Source organism: Motacilla alba, chromosome 3, assembly GCF_015832195.1.
Source record: "Motacilla alba alba isolate MOTALB_02 chromosome 3, Motacilla_alba_V1.0_pri, whole genome shotgun sequence".
Lineage (NCBI taxonomy): Eukaryota > Metazoa > Chordata > Aves > Passeriformes > Motacillidae > Motacilla > Motacilla alba.
This window is the reverse complement of record NC_052018.1, coordinates 22582268-22601239: the sequence shown is the minus strand read 5'-3', so window position 1 is coordinate 22601239 and position 18972 is coordinate 22582268. Positions and strand designations below refer to the sequence as shown.

General features: G+C 34.8%; 1 protein-coding gene across 2 annotated transcripts in view; it reads left to right on the top strand.

Moving 5' to 3' along the window:
* Positions 1 to 18972, top strand: part of CSMD1 (CUB and Sushi multiple domains 1) — a 1065169-nt gene that overhangs the window by 548268 nt on the left and 497929 nt on the right. For both annotated transcript variants that reach the window (XM_038133051.1, XM_038133050.1), the window contains exon 5: positions 7029 to 7236. In XM_038133051.1, the coding sequence (XP_037988979.1) occupies positions 7029 to 7236 (208 nt within the window). The remainder of the gene's footprint in view (positions 1 to 7028; positions 7237 to 18972) is intronic.

The following is an 18972-nucleotide window of genomic DNA, read 5'->3' as shown; positions in this document are numbered from 1 at the left end:
ATAGTAGATTCCTTTCTCAGCAATTTTGTTCACTTCCAGAATAATCTGATTTGGTGCAGCATTTACATTGAGATGAAATTTGGAAAAAGCCCTCATTGTAACTAGTCAAATTAAAAGTCAGAGTGTTTCAGGAAAAGCAGATAGGAAAGCAGACATGTGTAATTTCTTATATGATAGTGCAGGACTAGTAGATCACACCCAAGAGATTTAAGGACACAGGTACAAGTAGTTTTATATATCTGTTTGTGTGTGTTTGTTTGTGTATGTATAGATATATATTTATACACACATATATCTGTATTTAGACATTCTGGTTCTAGCATGTGGCAGTAGGTATGGAGGGAACTGATAAAAAATGAAAAGATACCAGGTCAAAGCTTGATCTTTGAAATAAGGGACCTGGAAGCTGGGAACAAGTGAAAAAATTAGATGACCAGCAGAGGTATCCAGAATGATGCAGTAAAGTAAAAGAATGGGAAACAAAACTTTAGCCTGACCATAAGCAATATGAACAAAGTTAAGTTGGGAGAAGCATTCATTTATTAAAAGGAAAATCAAACCTCAGAAGCAGTCATAAAAAGATGGATTTGATAAATGCCCTAGAGTTCTGAGAATAACTGGATTAAGTTTACTAATTATTTTTTTAAAAAGTGAAATTTTCAACAATCATTAATTTGGTCTCAAAGAATTCAGCCTTTTCTCCTTTTGCTTTAAAATTAAGACTTTACTGTTCATTTGTTGAAGATAATGTTTACAAGATATCCTGAAGACTGATCTTTTATTTTTTGGGAGAAAGAGTATGAGGTTACTGCTGATAAATTTTTGATCTTCTTAATTTAACTGTCTTTTCTTAAAACCATGGTTTTGCATAAAAAAATGTGTTAGAGTTGGGGTTTTGATTTTAAGTTTGCTCAGGTACAAACTATCATTTCAGAAAATAACTTTTCTGCCGGTGTAGCAAATAATTAGTCCATCACTATTTCTGTATTATTTGAAGTGTGTGACTTTTTTGACTAATAGATCAGATACCCTGTCCAGAGAGGATGGAGAAGAAATAGGTCTTTATAATATAACAAACCGACATGATAGAATAAATAATTAAAGGTTACTAAATAAAACAAAATTTTTGCAAAATAAAAACAACCAATGCAAGATTACCCATCTGAGTCCAGTATTCTCAGGGCCCATGACTGTGGAATGACCCCACTGAGGACTACTTAGATCAAGCTCACTGGAATCTCAAAGCTAAAATGTTCGAAGTAAGGCTGCAGCTGAAATGGTTGCCCACGGGTCCCTAAACATTCTGCAGCAGTTTCTGTGTTTCTATTTTGTACATACTATTAGCTTCATGTGAGAAATATGATAATTTAATATATGTAAAATATATTGTTTTGCTAAACCACAGTAATTTCTGAAATTTTAACCAACCCCCCCAAAATTCTACTTAGAGAACAAATTATTTTGAAGTGCCCTTTGACAACCATATAGACAGAAATAAAATTAATCTTACATTCATGGTCTAACTCATGTGAAGTTATTCAACAGCAAGAAAAGAAATTGAGAAAGGGAGGCAAACTGATTAGAGCACTTAGCTGAGATGCAGTGCATATGGATTCAAGTAATGATAGAAAAAACCCCAAGCAACTTCTAGCAAGTTTCTATTTTTATAACACAGAAAAGAAGAAGAGTGTTGGCTTTTCCTATTCAAAATAAAGTCTGTAAAAACCGAAAATAGTAAAGAAGATAAGGAATTAGAGGTGTATATTTTGATGGTTAAATAGCTGTCTGCCTGTTGGAATTAAATTAGATAAATGAGCTATCAGATGAATGCATAATGCTACACTATTGTAAAACTTTGTGATGTGTTTGGTCATTCTGAATCTGCGGTTTAGCAGCTTGACAGTTGGCAATGACATGTTAAAATTTTCTTTTAAACTTTTAATTTATATAATATGCTTGTTTCTATGTTTTTGTCAGTAAGACATTTTAAAATGCTAATTTTAAAGTCCCATTTTAAAAAAGCTATTACCAAATTTCTCTTACTAACCTTTTGGAAAATGTATGGAGCATGTGTTTGTGAAAGTAGTCATTCATCATTATTTGATAGATGTGTTCTCTGCACTAAAGATTTTTTTAAATTAAGTACAATTATCTACTTTCTCACAAACAAACTACAGAAAAATGCTTTTAATAGAGAATTAAATACATTGTAGAATCATAGAATGTCTCAAGTTGGAGGGGAGCCATAAGTATCCTTGACTCCAATTCCCTGAAGGCCTAAAATTAAACCACATGGCTAAGAAAGAACAATATTGCAATGCTCCTTGAGCTCCAACCAGCCTGTGCCTTGACCATTTCCTTTGGGAGCCTGATCCAGTGACTGGTCAGTCTGGCAGTGAAGAGCCTTTTCCTAGTGTCTGAGCTTCTCTGACACAGCTTCATTCTGTTCCCTTGTGTCCTGTCCATGGTCACCAGGCAGAGGTCAGCCTCTCCCTCTCTGCTGCCTGCCTGGAGTAGTTGCAGAGGGTCATGAGACCATCCCTCATCCTTCTCCAGGCTGAACAAGACAAGGGACCTCAGCCACTCCTCCTAAGTCTTGCCTTCAAGACCTGCTCTGCACACACTCTGATAGTTTGATGTCCGTTATAGAGTGAGACATCCAGAACTGCACACAGTATCTGAGGTGGGGCCATTCCAGAGCTATGCAGAGTGGGACAGTCACCCTTGCCAGCTGGGGATGCCAAATGCTCCCCAGGATGTGGCTGGCCCTCCTGGCTGCCAGGGCACTTCTGACTCACGTCCAACTTGCCATCAACCCAAACCCCCAGATCTCTCTACCTGGATGTGCTCTCCAGCCTCAATAAAGAGACAACTTTTTCAGAGAAGCTTTTAATAAGGCTTGCTAAATAATTTAGGCCCATGGTTCATTTAGAACCCTCTAAGGCTGCAATTTTCTTTAATTGATAAGAGTTATAAAATGTGACTCAAAATGACAATATGTCATTTGATGATGATTCATAAAATATCACTCAAGTTTTTAATTGCACCTATGCTACTGCTAGTGATAGATAAGGAAATGACTACTAATGACATAGGAAGAAAAAACTTTATTACTATGAATTTTATGTACTTTAAATCACCACTATGTTTTTATCATTTATGTTCAAAGAGTAGTGTAGTAATGTGATTTTCCGCATGAAGAGCTTTCAATATAAACTTCAAGTGGAAAAGCCAATTCAAATATTTAAATTCAAATTCTAAGTTAATTTTAAATGATTTTTAATAAATTTTGAAAGGTTAGGTTAGTGGTTTTGCTTTGTTTTGTTTTGTTTTGTTTTTATTATGCAATAAATGTTATTTTATTTGCCTAAACATTTTATGATGTGTTATATTAAAAGAGGCACAGAGAATACAGAACATTGCCCTCTGGAAAGCATTTGTGTGGTGACAAGAGAAAAGTCCTGTTAAAAAATGATTGAATGTTCAAAAGGTACCTAAACCAATTTGAAGGAAGATTTCTAAGACACTGGTTTTGTTCTTACTTCATCCTTGGCTATCTGCTCATCACTTGTAGCATGATTCACTTATGCAAAATATAGTTTACTAAAATTGTCAGATTATTATTTTTGGTGAAATTACTCTTTCTAGCTTGAAGAAAAATGAAAGGTTTTTCATTGACTTCCATACTGGTACTACTCATTTTTTGCATGCATAAACTTGATGGATATGTTTGTCTGCTTTATCTAAGATACACATCTATACAGTATACATATTTTTTGTCAAGTGGTGCCAGCCATATGTTTTTGCATGTGTACTTTATATGAGATGCATATTCTCTGAATTCAGAGCACTTAATTCCTGACTACTGAGAGATCCAAATATTTGTAGCTTTATACTTCAAGTAGTCATTTATGCTGATACAAACAGCACTTTGTGCAGTTGCTTACAACTTGAAAATAACCATAAGTGTTTGGAATTAATTACTTGCACATTTTAAAATGCAATTTGTAAATCACATAGAGTTTGAATTCATGAAGCCTCAGGCACTATCTGCTATCAAATTACTGCAAGCACAGTGATGCACTAAGATTCCTGAGCAGTAACTCTCTCAAAAGCCTAACATAGAGAAGGCCATGGCCAAAAATGGCAATCAGTCCAAGGAGGCCAACTCACTCTGGACCAGTCGTGTAAGGCAAGACAGTTTGTGTCCTACCCTCTGAGCAGTGCGGGTAGGACACATCCTGCCTGCTTGCACTCACTTAAGCAATGCGTTGTGCTTTACTATTCAACAGTGTGGTTGCCTTAGCCTGGGTGCCACATGTGATGAAGGAAATACCCAAAGCATATCCACACCTGTCAGAGAGAAAATGCTCTCTGGTTCAGGCTGGTTTCTGTGGTCTTACCTAGATAACCAATGTTCTCTTTCTGTTTCTGTGTTAGCTTGACTTCGTGCAAACCTCTTCAGAATGGTATTGTGAATAGATTAAGAGGCTATGCATCCCTTTGGGCAGATAGCTGTAGTAGTCTGAGTTCCTTGGCTTTCATTGGTAATGCACAATGTATAAATTAAGATATTTGCATATGGTTACCAGTAATAATAAACTTCATTTCAGCTGTAAAATTCTGAACTTTAGAGCTCAGAGATTATTCAAGGGTTCTGTAGCAGGAACAGTGAGGAGTATTGTATTTACCACTAGCATGTAACTTAAAGTCAGTATAAACACTGAGAGATGGTGTAATTGAAGATGCTCTCATAAAAAGTAAATCATAGCAGCAGCTACTACAAAAGAGATATGGGTGACTTAGGATTTTGCTCATCTTGCTAGTTACCCTGCCTGGGAAAATCTGCCTGCTAGCTTTCAAGAATACAGGTGGAACTGTTCTGTGTTAGAAACTGAAAGTTAAAAGTGCAGGTATAGGATGTACAACTTTTTTTTTTTCTTTTCTGGGCTGTATGATGATCTGAAATGTAGTGCTAGAAAGATATTTAAAAAAAAATAAAGAAAACACAAACAAAAAAGCAAAACTGCAACAAAAACTGCAACAACAACAAAAATCCCCCAAAACAAACACACACACACACACACACACACACACACACAGAAACACTGGAAAAAAAAGAGTAATTGCAGATATTATTCAGTAAAATAACTCAATTCTCCTTTCTGATTTATTATAGATTTACAGTAGTTTTCAAATTTTTTAATCTTTGAATTTATTATGCACCAGGAGATTTTACTTGGATTCTCAGTTTTATCCATGGTCCTTTAATTTTCACTTCCTTTCCCCCTTTCATTCCTCAGTGGCACAATGGCCCTTTCAATATGCACTGTATAAAAAGCCAGAAAGTGAGGAAGGAATCACAGAAATGGCCTGATTTCACCAATAAAAAAGAAATCTTTTAGGAAATTCAATCTATTCTAGTAATAGTCCTTCATTTTAAAAAAGACTTATAAATATCAGTGTCTAGAAAGTAAGATATGAAATTTATTGAAAAAAACATGACCTCCTGTGAAAAATTTGTGTGCCAAAAAATTAAATCAATAAGGCTTTAGTAGCCAAGGTTATGTCACACTTGTGTACATCAAAATTTACTTTTGCATATAGAAGTGTAAAGATTGCACCATTCAGCAGCTTTCTCTCTTCTTTTTAGTCGAATTATTGCTTTATACATTACTTAAACATTAAAGAAATTATTCTGTTTCTGCCTTTTTTGCAATTCTTCCTTTCACATCTGTCACTTATTGGCTATTTAGCCCCTTTTAATCATCCTTTTTCCAGTGTCCAGACCCAGCATTCTTCTTTCTTTGATTCATGAATTCTTTTTTCCTTCAAATATCCCTTCAAAACACACTTTCACTGACAGGCTTTCAACAATGATTGAGAAGAGCAGCTCTACTCCTACACTTTTCTGTTGTCTTAATTAGCTATTCAGGTATTATCCTAATTAGACTATAAGTACCTTGTGTTATGCACCTTGCCAAGCTTTGTGTTTTTGAATCTCCATGTTCACTTATAGTATGCAAATAATACCTAATGATAGTAGCAGTAAGTAAAGATTATAAAAGACATAAAAGTGAAATGCTTATCTTCTGATCCTTCTCCTACGCAGAAATATTTTTAATTACTATTTCTTAGTCTTTCATTGCCACGTTATCAAAAAGCAAAAGCCACCTGATGGATTTTTAATTTCTTATATCAATGAGTTGTACGGATGACATATTTTCTTGGGGTTAGCAAGGAAAATATGAGATATTTGATAAATGCTTTTGCAAAATATTAAATAACATTCAAGATTTAGGAGAAAATTCCTATGCTTTTAATTTTAAAAAATTGTTAATAATCATTAAAAATATACATTATTAACTGATGATGTTAACTGATGAAGTATGAGCTTTGGAAGGTCCATCTGGCAACAAAATCTTCTGAATTCTGAATTCATTTGTCATCTGTAAACATCCTGATTCAGAACAAAAAAAAAAAAAGGGGGGGGAAGGATAGTATGATGTTATTAATGCTTCCTAATTTAGGACCGTGAAAAATAGATTTTTTTTTTCTGCAGGTTTTTTTTTGGGAGGGGGGTTGGTTTTTTGTGGTTTTTTTTGGTATAGGAAATAAGGGAAAGAAAATATTAGTTCAATATTTTTAAATTTGTATCACAACAAGTCTAACTGTTTCTGTGATTTTGTGCCCAGTTCTTTCTTAGGATTCTTCTGTGCACACATTTGCAGAGGCAGGTTCTCCAAATCAGCTCATAATAGGTGTCCCTACTAACCTTCATTCTTGTTTGACCTGGTGCTGAAGTGACACCAACAATGAAAAAAAGTCAAAATCCAAACCAAAAACCTCTGCTGCTTAAAGGCCAGGCAATATTCTATTCCATTCGCCTGGACAATATTTTGTTTCTGTGTGTGCATATTTATGGGTCCTCAGTGAGTAGAGAAGATCTGGGTTGATAGCTGAAACAAGGATGGTGCTTCACTTGTTTGAAGTGCAGCTTCATCAGTAATTGATATTCTGTTTGTCAGCTGAAGGAGCTTGCGGAGGGACACTACGTGGGACAAGTGGAACTATTTCAAGTCCACACTTCCCTTCTGAGTATGAAAATAATGCTGATTGCACCTGGACCATATTGGCTGAACCAGGAGACACCATTGCTTTGGTCTTTACTGACTTTCAGTTAGAGGAAGGATATGACTTCCTAGAGATCAGTGGAACAGAAGCGCCATCAATATGGTAAGTCAAAGATCTTTTAAAGATCTCACTTCCTATTTTGCTTTTTTTGGTACCTAACTGAAAGATATCAGATGATATTTAAGATATTTCCTACCTGTTAGCAATGAGTGTTTTTCATGCTTCTTTTTTGGTCCCTTTCACCTTTTAGAACTGAAAAAATAAATAGTTTCCTTCTAGTTCTTTCCACATCTTTTTCCTTCCTCTTATTTTCCTCCATCTGCCAGAGTTATATTTGTACAGTATCTTATCAGTGAGCATTTAATTCATGTTACATATTTGAACTTGGTATAAGAACATTTTTGATGTTGTGTCTCGAATGACATATTATGGTATTGTACTTCAGCAATGAAAGTAGCGAGCAAAAGTCAGCCTGAGTAAAACAGGAATATATAGACAGCTGATAGATGGCCTCTTATTCTAAACAGGCTGTAATTCAGTCTCACTACATGTATGCATGTATGCAAGCATTACTATCTTATGTTAGATGATGTTAAAACTGTTTGCTTAGCAATATTAGGGATTAGTAATTGTAATACTAAATCTATGTTCTCTGTACGAAGTAAAAGAGGATAGTTCTGCCTGTGGGAATGGATTAAGTTGTGGAATAGTTTGTATTATAACTTCTTTGCAGCCTACATATGCAGGTTTTTCATCCTTTTCACCTCTTAGTATGTCTTGTACTTGACATATGCACCATTGCTATAAAATTTAGCCTAGAAAAATGTAGATCTTCTCAGATGACTGATGATTATTATCTTCAGAATGCCTTTCTAGAAATAGGAAGCAATCCCACTATTATTTTGATGTCATACCTGTCTAGACAGTGCAATATATTAATAATTGTGAAGATCTAGCTAGCATCTGATCTTTTGAAAATCTATCAATAAAAATGCGTGGTAACTACACTTGGCAACTCTGTAAAAACTTTGGTTTAAAGACACATGCAGATCTATGTCACTGATGCCAAGATGATTTTTTGCCTTCTCTTTCATAAACTTTTTCTATAACTTTTTTGTATCCTCAGTGTTCTTAGCATGCATACTTGCAATTCCTTAAGTCCAATGACTTAGCATAGCCCTAATGTTTTGTTAGGCCAAGAGACCAATCCTAAAGGCCTCGTAGTAGGAGGCTGGAAAACCCCACGCTGTCTTGGGAAACCAAGGTCCTCTCTAGAGCATATCTGTAAACTAAAAATTTGGCCCATCCAGGGGGGAATTCCTCAGATGGAGGAATATCATGCCATTCATCCAGGCCTTCCACTGGGGCATCTTTGTTAGATATGCTAATTTGTGAAGTCTATAAATTGTATACGCAATCTATCGTGTGTGTGCATTGCAGCGCATTCAACCTTGACAAAATGGTGCACCATAATTATCCTTATTAAAATACCAATGTAAAAACCCCTTATCCTTTAGCCATGTCTGGCACACAATTTTTTAAGACCAGGAAAAGGCATCATCACAAGATTACTCTCTAACATGTCCACATGAGCAAAAGTGTAATGGCAGTCAGTGAAGCAGCTTGGTATCAAATTAAGTGTTCATCTGAAGTACAATGTGTGAATACCCCCTTGCCTCTCACTCATGCACAGACATGCACAACAGTCATCAATGCAAAGTTTTCTTCTTAGGGCTTCTAAGGATCAGAAACTGAAATCTTGAACTGGAAGAATTAATGCAATTTTGCTACAAAACATAAAAGTATGACCATTTAATTTTGTTTGAGAGACTCTACTAGACACTTTATAATATACTTGTGCTTTTGATTTCTGGTAATAGATGAAGTAGAAGATGAGCAGAAGGCATTGGAAACATTCTGCATTGATCTCATGCAATATTGGTCAGCTTTACATTGGAACAGAGCTATAATAAGAATTTTATTTCTCCTAGAATTCAATTTCAACATTTTTCTTGTTTTTTGTGGTATGCTGGAGATCATTATTTAGCACTGATCACTAAAACATGGATTTATTGTGTGTTTCTAAGATCATAGAGTCATAAGATAATTTGAGTTGGAAGGAAATTTAAAAGATCATTTAGTAATACCCCTCTACTGTGATCAAGGACATATTTAACTGGATCAGGTTCCTCAGCCCTGACCTTGAATGTTTCTGGGTGCAGACATCCAGCACATCTCAGGTGAAGCCTCCAGCACCTCTCAGAAACACTTTTCCAGTGTTTTTCTACCTTCACTGTCAAAAAGTGTCTTCTTTATATGTAGTCTAAATCTACCCTCTTTAAAATCATTACTCCTTGTCCTATCAAATCACGTTGTGCTCAAAAAATATGTTCCTCTCTTTCTTAAAAGCCTCTTTCAAGTACTGAAAGGCTGAAATGAGATTTCCACAGAGCCTTCTCTTTCCAGGCTGAACAGCCACAACCCTCTCATCCTTTTCTTATATCAGAAGTGTTCAAGCTTTCATTCATTTCCGCAGCCCTCATTTGTACTCAGTCAAACAGGTCCATGTCTTCCCTGTGATGAGACACAGAGCTGGATGCAGCACTCCAGGTGGGGTCTCACCAGAGTGGAGAGGCAGAATCCCCTCCTTTGTCCTGCTGGCTATGGTGTTTTTGATGCAGCCCAGGACACATTTGCCTTTTAGGGCCACACAGGGGAGCTCATGTCCAGCCTCTCATCCACCAGCACTCCCAAGTCCTTCTTGGCAGGGCTGCTCTCAGTCTATTCATCCCCCAGCCCAGATTGATGCGAGGGGTTGTTCAGACCCAGGTGTAGCACCTTACACTTGACATTTTCGACCCTCATGAGTTTTTCATGGACCCACTTCTCCTTTTTGAGCTTGTCCTGGTACCTTTGGATGGCATCCTGTTCCTCAGGTGTGTCAATGTCACCACACATTTTGGTGTCATCAGCAAACTTGCTGAGGGTGCGCTTCATCCCAGTCTCCATGTCATAGATGAAGATACCATGAGCAGTACTGGTACCAGTGCAGGATTAGTACAGGATCACTGATGAAAGTCTGGAGAAGCTATGGGCAGTTTCATAAGAAATGTTTAAAGGATTATTGGAAAACTTGGAATGAAGCTACACATTCAGCTATATTTAAGCCAGAACAGTTACCATAGCGACATTAGAGCCATGCTAAATGTAGTGCATTCTGTAATATGCTAAAATCAGCTGTGTGTTTAAATGGGAAGATGTTCCATACTTAAAACTAATGGTCTAGGGGTGTTATCATCTAAAAATGTGACTTTTTTTTAATTGCTCCCTTTTATTGTATCTGGCATTATGTCAACAGCTTTAGACATTAATTCTGTATTAGGAGTCACATATTCCATTAGCATAGTCTGGTAATTAGGATTGGCTTTTTTCCCTTAAAGGGATAATTGCTGTAGAATAAGTGAAAACCGACACATATATGAGCACTGTAAAAGCTAGAAAGAGAGCAAGAATTAAGAAAGTAATTTAAGACTTATTATTCTTTATTGTTTTTAGTGCATGATGCAATGTGTCTGGATTACCCTCTCCAAACATATCAGCAAGGTTAGAAGCAGTTCCATCATGATTGCAGTAAAAACAGGATAGATGTGATTTTTTAAGTAAAACAATGGAAATGAAAGAACAAGTGGAATCTAAATGCTAAAGGACAGTAATCTGATGTATCTATAAAATATGTCTATAAGATATATTAATTATATAGATTCTACATCTTTGTCCTATATATACTAATATTTTTATGTTAGTATTACGCCACATATATTTTTAAACCTTTTATTAGATGTTCAGTAAATTTCCATTTTATATAGCTGATCGTTGATTTCTTTACCAGCACATTAATAAGGAAGAAGAGATTTGTTTACCTTTTCTTATTTTTAAAATCACTCATATGGTCCATCCTAATGGAATTAGTTTGTAAATGAGTTAGGAGATATTACTTCTTTTATGTACAAGATACAATTAGAACATCTAAAGCTATTCAAGATTCATTTGTTTGGGGATTTTTTTGTTTATTTTGAGTGTGTTTTGTTGCATTTTTTAATTAGAGAGCAGTTATACAGCTCTGGATCTTGAATTGATATAGGTGACCACATTTTCAATTCTGCTTTGAATCAATAGAAGTGTCAACAGGCTTTAAAAGAGGAACATGAATGCAAAATGAATGTGAAGGACATATAAAAGCCTTTTTAATGTGTAAAAAAGTAAAAATACAATCAGTTAGCCTATAGGTGAAAGAAATCTTTTTGGATTTTATTAATTTTCTTAGTTTGCTATTACATAATAAGTTTTAGGTGTAAAATAAGTTTATTTTGAGTTGATAAGCTATTGGTTGCAATGCCACAAGCAGTACTTTTGAGAGCATAACAGAAAGACTGCCTCTGCTATGTGTGGAGCCCATCTCCAAAGTCCACCAAATAGTTGATCAATTCGGTCTGAAGGCCTCCTGTGTTGATAATGATTAGAACATAAAAAAAAAATAATCTGAACATTGAATATAACTTTTAAAATATTTCCAAACATGTCCCTTTATACATCTGCATAAGTTATATGGTACTTAAAATTAAATCAAAGTTGGATCTAAAGATAGTATTGAGAGGTATTTCAAGTATCTTAGAAATCTAGACTTTAGCTGAACAGAGTTTTGAAAAAGAAATCTATTACTTAAGGATATCATCCTATGGAAAATATCTTAATCTTTCTCAAGACTCCCCCTTGAGATAGAAGATTTTTTTTTTTATTATTATGTGTATGTTGGGTAAAGCTGGGCAATTCACATGGGCAAAGGGAGGTCCAGCTCAGGCTTTTTCATGTAAACGTAGCTTGGCCATAATTTTTACAAAATCATCAAATTATCTTAGACTGTTATACTGTGCATGAGAGGTGATTATGACACCAAGAATAATTCTGAAGTTATTATTTTTTTTTTAATGAGGAATTTTGAGCAAATTTTGTTCAAGTTTCTTTTTTTTTTTCTCTTTGACCTTATAATACTGATTTTTTCTACCCGTACTTCAATTTAAACCCAAAATTTAAATTTTTGTCAGTATTTGCCAATGCAGGAGAATGAACTACACTTCATACTTTTTAGTCTAAATTAATTTCCTAATGCTATTTAACATTACCTTTAAGGTTATTCTGACTTCCTTATAAATCATTTCAATATCATAGTGAAAGGCCATAAAACTTTATGTGGATATGAGAGTGATTTGGAGGCAGCACTAATGAATTGGTATAATCTTGGCATACAATTTGACATAAGTACCTGGAGTCATCTGAAACTCATTTCTTTTTTCTGTGTTGAGGAATAACTCCAATAACAGATGGATATTATTTTGTGTTTCTTAGCTAAATACACAAGTCCAAACATTCAGATATATTTCAAAATAGTAGGATTTCAAATTGCATCCTTTCTGTCCTATTTATAGGTCTGTTGTTATCTAAATCACCACCCTCCTTGTGAGAGGCCTATAGCAAAGTGATGCATGAGGTAATGTAGTGGTCTAGATCACTGTTCTGATAGACATGTATGGCAGTAGATCCAGACATCTGAGCTGAGTGTTTAGCTCAGAATTACATAATTAGACAGCTGAAGAGCACCATCTATTGGTTTGCTGTTAAAAGATGTATTGCTTGTGGATCACCTTCAATAAAATAGTTCTGCACCAGAAAAAGGCTTGGGACACACCTGTGCCGATATAAGGCACTACTTTTTGTTTCCTTCTCTATCAGGTGAGAAAAGATATGCCATGGCCATTCAACTAAGGGAAGGCAGCTAGAGTCCAGCCTTTTCATTTAAAGAAACTATTCAATTTTTATTGATTTATGTGTCATTTCTTACTTTTTTAGCCTCTTTAGAGACATTATGGCCATCATCCCTTTTCTGTGTCACCAGGAAAATTCTGCAAAGTTTTATGCTTATCTTGGAGTTACCGGTAAAGGGTTCTCTTGCTGCCTGCTAGTTTTTGGGAGCTCTTATCTTTCTCTAACTTTTAACTGGATTTCCACAATTAGCTTTTTTGTTTAGGAGACCAATAAGTTTAAGCTTCTCTACTGGATAACTTGTCCGTCTGACTTGTCATGAACCGGTTTTTTTTCAGGAAAACGAGTGACACATAGTTACCCTTAGATTCTTTCTATTTACTTTTATTTTGCAAAGTTTTCAGTTACCACGTAAAATTACATAATCTATGACATGTGAAAATTAGAAATAAAGTTATCTAGCACTTGAACCCAACCTATTAAATATATATAGCAACAAAAAAATATTTAAAACTGATTTACCATACAGCACTATGCAGCACCAAACCCCCAAGATACATTGGAGGGACAAAGAAATTTTAAGGTGAGTGGCTAATGTCGACTGAAAAATATAGTGATCCTGACAGAATATTGCAGACTTTGTAATTCATATTATGCTTATTTACCTGATTATAATTAAATTTCTGTTAATTAAACACATTTTACTAAGAGATTTCTTCCATACATGATTCATTCAAAGTCTCATTACAGCAGGTATCATCAGAAGGGATTTGCATATTGAAAAGTGAATTAATGACAGAAAAATCCCCAAAATAAGTAATATGGCAAATATCTTGTCCTTTTAAAAGGCTCAGTGGAATACATCTTTTTGTCATCTTCTGAGTCCTGTCAGTTGCTGCCTTTGGTACTAATGCTCGTCTCTCCAGATTTCTTCTAGCTGTTTTTTGTTGGCAATACCTATGCTCCTGCTGCTCCCTTCACTCCCACAAATCCCCCTATTTCTGCATTCTCCCTCAGCATTTCCTGCTGTGTTAACTGGTTTAAGCTTAAAGTCTGTTAAAAGCTATCCCAAAAAAGACTGGACAAATCATAGTTGATCCTGGTGTCTGGAAGATAAAGAGATAAAGAGTTGAAAAACATATATCCCCAAGCATTTTTTTTTAAGTCAACCATGTTCTTTAGTCATAATCAAAATTGTGTATCAAAAGTTTGCAAACATAGTGCTGAACTTGTGTTCCTGTGGACTTGTGTGATCTTGGAGAGAATGTCTCACTGGTCTCAGAGCTGTTAAGCACAGTCTCAGAAAGGAGGATCCCCACTCACTGTATTAGGGAATTTATACAGAAAATTGGCAGAATGTTTTGCATAGGACATCAGCTATGTATACTAAACATGTCATACAGGCAATTGGTGTACTCTAGTTCTAAAATTATTGCTCTCCAGAGTCTTTTAAAATTCCCTGAGTGCAAAATAACAAGTTTTAATTCAGTGTCTATAGCCAGTTCTTTTTTTAAAAAGCAGTTGCTAAACCCAAACATACGCAGATACACAACTTCTTCACTCCTACTGTTTTCCTATGATAAGGATTAAAAAGCTGATATCATCAGTGATATATCTTGTACTTGTCTATATTTATCCAAATCATCATGTTCCAAAATGGATTTTCTTCAGGCATTCAAATGCCTACTTGAAAAAATGAATTATCCACAGTTGTAAGTAAATTGTTAGCAGGCTTGGGGAAATACAGTGAGCACTGCTCAGTATCTTTGGAGTGTATGGAAATTAAAAAAAAAATAGCGTGGATGAGACAGGTGGTGAACAGTTCACCCTCCCTAAAATTTATGCAGGAGTGAAGATGAAACCTGGCTATGGTTAAGAAAGCAAAGCTGCAGGGAATTTGGTATCTTAAGACAGGGTTACATTTATTTCCACCATCCTGGGCATTGTCTTCCTGTTGCTTTCAGCATCCTAGTGGCATTTTTTAAAAAATGTTTTGATACAGAGGAACATGTCTGGTTGTTGTGGGGCTTTTTTGTTATTTAAGTGTCTATTAAATAATGTAGTATATAAGTAAGTATAAGTAAGTATATAAGGAGATGAGCTCTGCTATTTGCAGTGATGAACCTGCAAATTCTAATTGTTGGAATGGCCTTGATGAAGAGAAGAAAAAAGAGTGCAAGTAGTGGTTTCAAAAAAAAAGCTGAAATGTAGCATCCAAATTTGTACAGGATCTCTGAGTCGCTGGCATTGCACTGGAAGAAATGAAGTTTTGGAAGGAATAAGGACCACAGTTTTCCTTCCTATTATATATTGTGTATATATACATATATAAGTGTATTATCTTGAGGTTAATCTGATTTTAAAAAAAAAGATTGTTTAGAGTCCTTCTGCAAAGACAAATCTCAATAAATGTGTTTAGTTTATGATAATATCTCATAGAAATCTTGCAAAAGTTCTGAGGCTTGTATTTGAAGAAAGCATATCTGAAATGCATCACGTATCTCTTGTAATTTTTTCATGCTAAATAATATATATAAAAATACATATAAGTATCTTTATGCATAAAAGTATGTAGAAGGTTTTGCAAAGATTTTGACCTTAAAATAGATAGGATGGTAAATATACTCCATGCTAATAGTAGTGACTGAACTGAATCTTTTGCCTGTGTTAGCTGTAAGGACACAGAGACCACTTAGCTGTTAACACCAGCATGTGAGTCGTGTATGAAGTGAGAAGTGCAGAGGAACTAAATTGACACTTAATTCACAGAACACTATTGCTTTCTTTGCACCTATTAATTTACAGCCTACTGTGCTGAAGAGGCATAAAGGCTTCATTCATAGCACATCACAAACTGACAGGAACATAACAGTGAGAGAACTCACTTAAGGAAGCACTGTGACCCACAGTATAATTTTGTACTACATTTAAAAGAACATAAAAAAAGATTTAGATCTTCTAAATTAAGTATGTGAGCATGGTTTAAAGACATTAAAAGAGAGCTCAGATTGCTTAAAATACCACTACTTTACTATCTTTCTAAATAGATTTTATAACCCTGGGGATTCAGCATGCTCCTGAAATAGCCTTCTACTAGGTGTGTTGCATTATTCTAGAATATCTACACCATTAGCTTCATTTACTCACAAAATTCTTGACATTGGATTCAGGAAAATATGTTTCAATGATGAAACAGTTCATGCCAGTGTAGTCAGATTAGAAACTTTTCTTAGAGATATTTATGAATTGCTAATTTTTTTTGGTTTTACACAGTATCTATCTAATTCAACCTGAAGAATAAAACAAAACATACAGATATTTTGACTTCTGGAATGTTACAATAAATTCTTCCCCTCCCTCCCCTTTTGTCTTACAGCCCTGCTGGGGATTCTAGGTTTACATGCAATAATCACAGTAGTTCTGAAAAAAATACACCTACACACTGATTAGAAAAAAAACCAACAAAACAAAATAAAACGAAACTCAAAACAAACCAACAACCTCCCCCAAAAAAAACCAAAAAAAAAAAAACCACAACCCAACAAACACAAAAGCAAACAAAAATCCAAACCAACTGGAATTTAAACTGGAGCTTTCCAATCTATATTTCTTTTGAGATCTGTGTTACAGCATGAGAAGGAAAAAGTTTAATGGAGAAAATCTTGCTGTTAATATCTGTCTGCATATAAATATGAAGTCCCAGACTTGTAGAAGTAATACAGTTCAGTTCATCTGGTCAAATCAAAATTAACAAAGATCAAAAATCAAGATGAATAAAATTAATAATATTGGGACTACCAGATCAGTCTGGAAAACAAAAAGATAGTTATTCCCTTGATCTTAGACCAAATTCTAGTTTTGACACTGGTATCTAGTTTAGCAATAATATCAGAAAGGAAATCAATCATGGTGTAAATTTACCCTGACATATGTAGTGGCATCTTTTCCCATCAAGATCAGTGAGGGTGAAGGATGGTGATTTAACAAACTGCTCTTTTAAAGCGCTGCAGTTTTCTACCTTATATTTCAAATATATTAGAATTTTAATATTAACTACTGCCATTTTCTAAAAGATATAGAGGGTTTTAATACATTCTGGGTTTTTTGACATATGCTTTCAAACACCCAAGTATATGAAAAATTATTCAGTAGGTATTAACATAGTTGAATGTGTTCTTACTTTCCAGCATATAAGATTATCTCAGCAACTGATCATCACATTTTAAGAGAAGAGTAGATTTTTACAATGCAAAAATCAAGTATAAATGTAGGTCTGTTTGATTTTTTCCTGGATGTACTGAAATTTGCTAAAACATGGTACATGACAACAAAAACATTTGTTAGTAGTTAGGGTTGTTTTCTTTCCAGCAATACATACCAAAGTAGACATACATCTCCAGAAAACTCTTCCTGAATTTCCACTTCAGGTTTGTTAGGCCAACTACCCATTAGTTTGTTGCATGTTTTCTCTGCTGAGACCAGTGCTGTGACCTCCAGCAGCTCAGAATAAACCTGCCAATGAACTGTTCTTAGAGTTAATAAATACCTTGCCCCTGGTACCTCTGTTTAGTTAGCACACAGAATACATTGATTATTTCTTTGACTCTAAAAGAATGTTAAATTGAATTTAAATAACATGTTTATTGATGGCTACTCTTTTCTAAATGCCTGCACAGTAGGCTAGTGATTGGACTTAATGGATTTTCTGCAGATGTCTGCACTTAGAAAATACTGTGCTGCCATGTATCTCTGATGTTTTAAAAAAGTAGTTACAGCACAGAAAATTTAGATATGATGTATAGTGGTGACTGAGATATTGTTTCTGTTTATCCAGTCTCCCAGATGGGCAGGGGAGAAGACAATCAGTGAGGAAGGCAATTTGATGTGAATAAAAAGAAAACAAGGATTTTGCTAGTTTAGCCAAGCTTGAGGCAGGACCACAATGAAGTGTGAGAATTTCAGATTTAGACCATCTAAACAAAAATGGACCATCTAAACTAATGGCTCCTTTTTGAACAGTGGATGCTGACGGGCATATTAAATTAAAAACTCTCCCATGTTCTGATAAGATTGGCAAATTGTTCCATCCCACTTTTATGGAGAAAGGAGAGGAGACAGAAAAAAAATGCAAGTTTTCCTCACCAGAACTCATATTAGAAAAACACATTTTTTTGGAATTATGTGACCCTAATACTAAAATATTTTGATTAGAAACAACACAGAAAAATATTATGTGAAGACTGAGTAATATAGGATTATTTAATTTTAAATTTATGCAAAATCTCATTTTGATATACATGATTATCTGCATTTGGAGGAGACTGATCATATGGGGTTTTTTTTTGTATTCAGAGCTTTTGTAAATAAGATATTGAAAGAAAGGCTCTATTTCTTGCATTGTTCTATATCAAGGAAAAAGAAATTTGTTTTGGAACATACCCATTTTTGCACCTTTTCCTTGAAATTAGGGACAGGATCAAATCCCTGAAAAAACACTTAGGAGGTAGAACCTAAATTAATTCAAATAACTTCAAGTAACTAAACTGCACATTTAGTTGCATCATTGCAATAATCAAAAGTTGTCTTTTTTAGCTGACTGAAGTGAGAGTAGTGTAGTTTAAGAGTTAGTGTAGTTTAAGAGTTCTGCAAGAACAGAAGTAGGATATATTCTAGCAGAGCATATATGCAGATTTATTGGACTGTCATTTGTCATCTTTCTGTGTTCATAAAAGTATCATTAATATTAAAAAGTTAAGCACTCAGGACTAAATAATGCCATCTTTAGTTTGAGCCACTTGTACATAAAAGTTGACATAGCTTTTTAATTATACCATCAAATGCTCTTATTTCTAACTGTGAGACTGAACTGCTGCTGTGCATTTAAAGAAACTCAGGTCAGTAGAACTGCTGCTACATATGTTGAGATGAGTTGTGTATTTTATATGGGAAAATAAAAGAATGTCTCCTGATTAAAACAAATTGAGTTTCTCTTTAAAATCTGGGTCTTATGCATGCTTTATT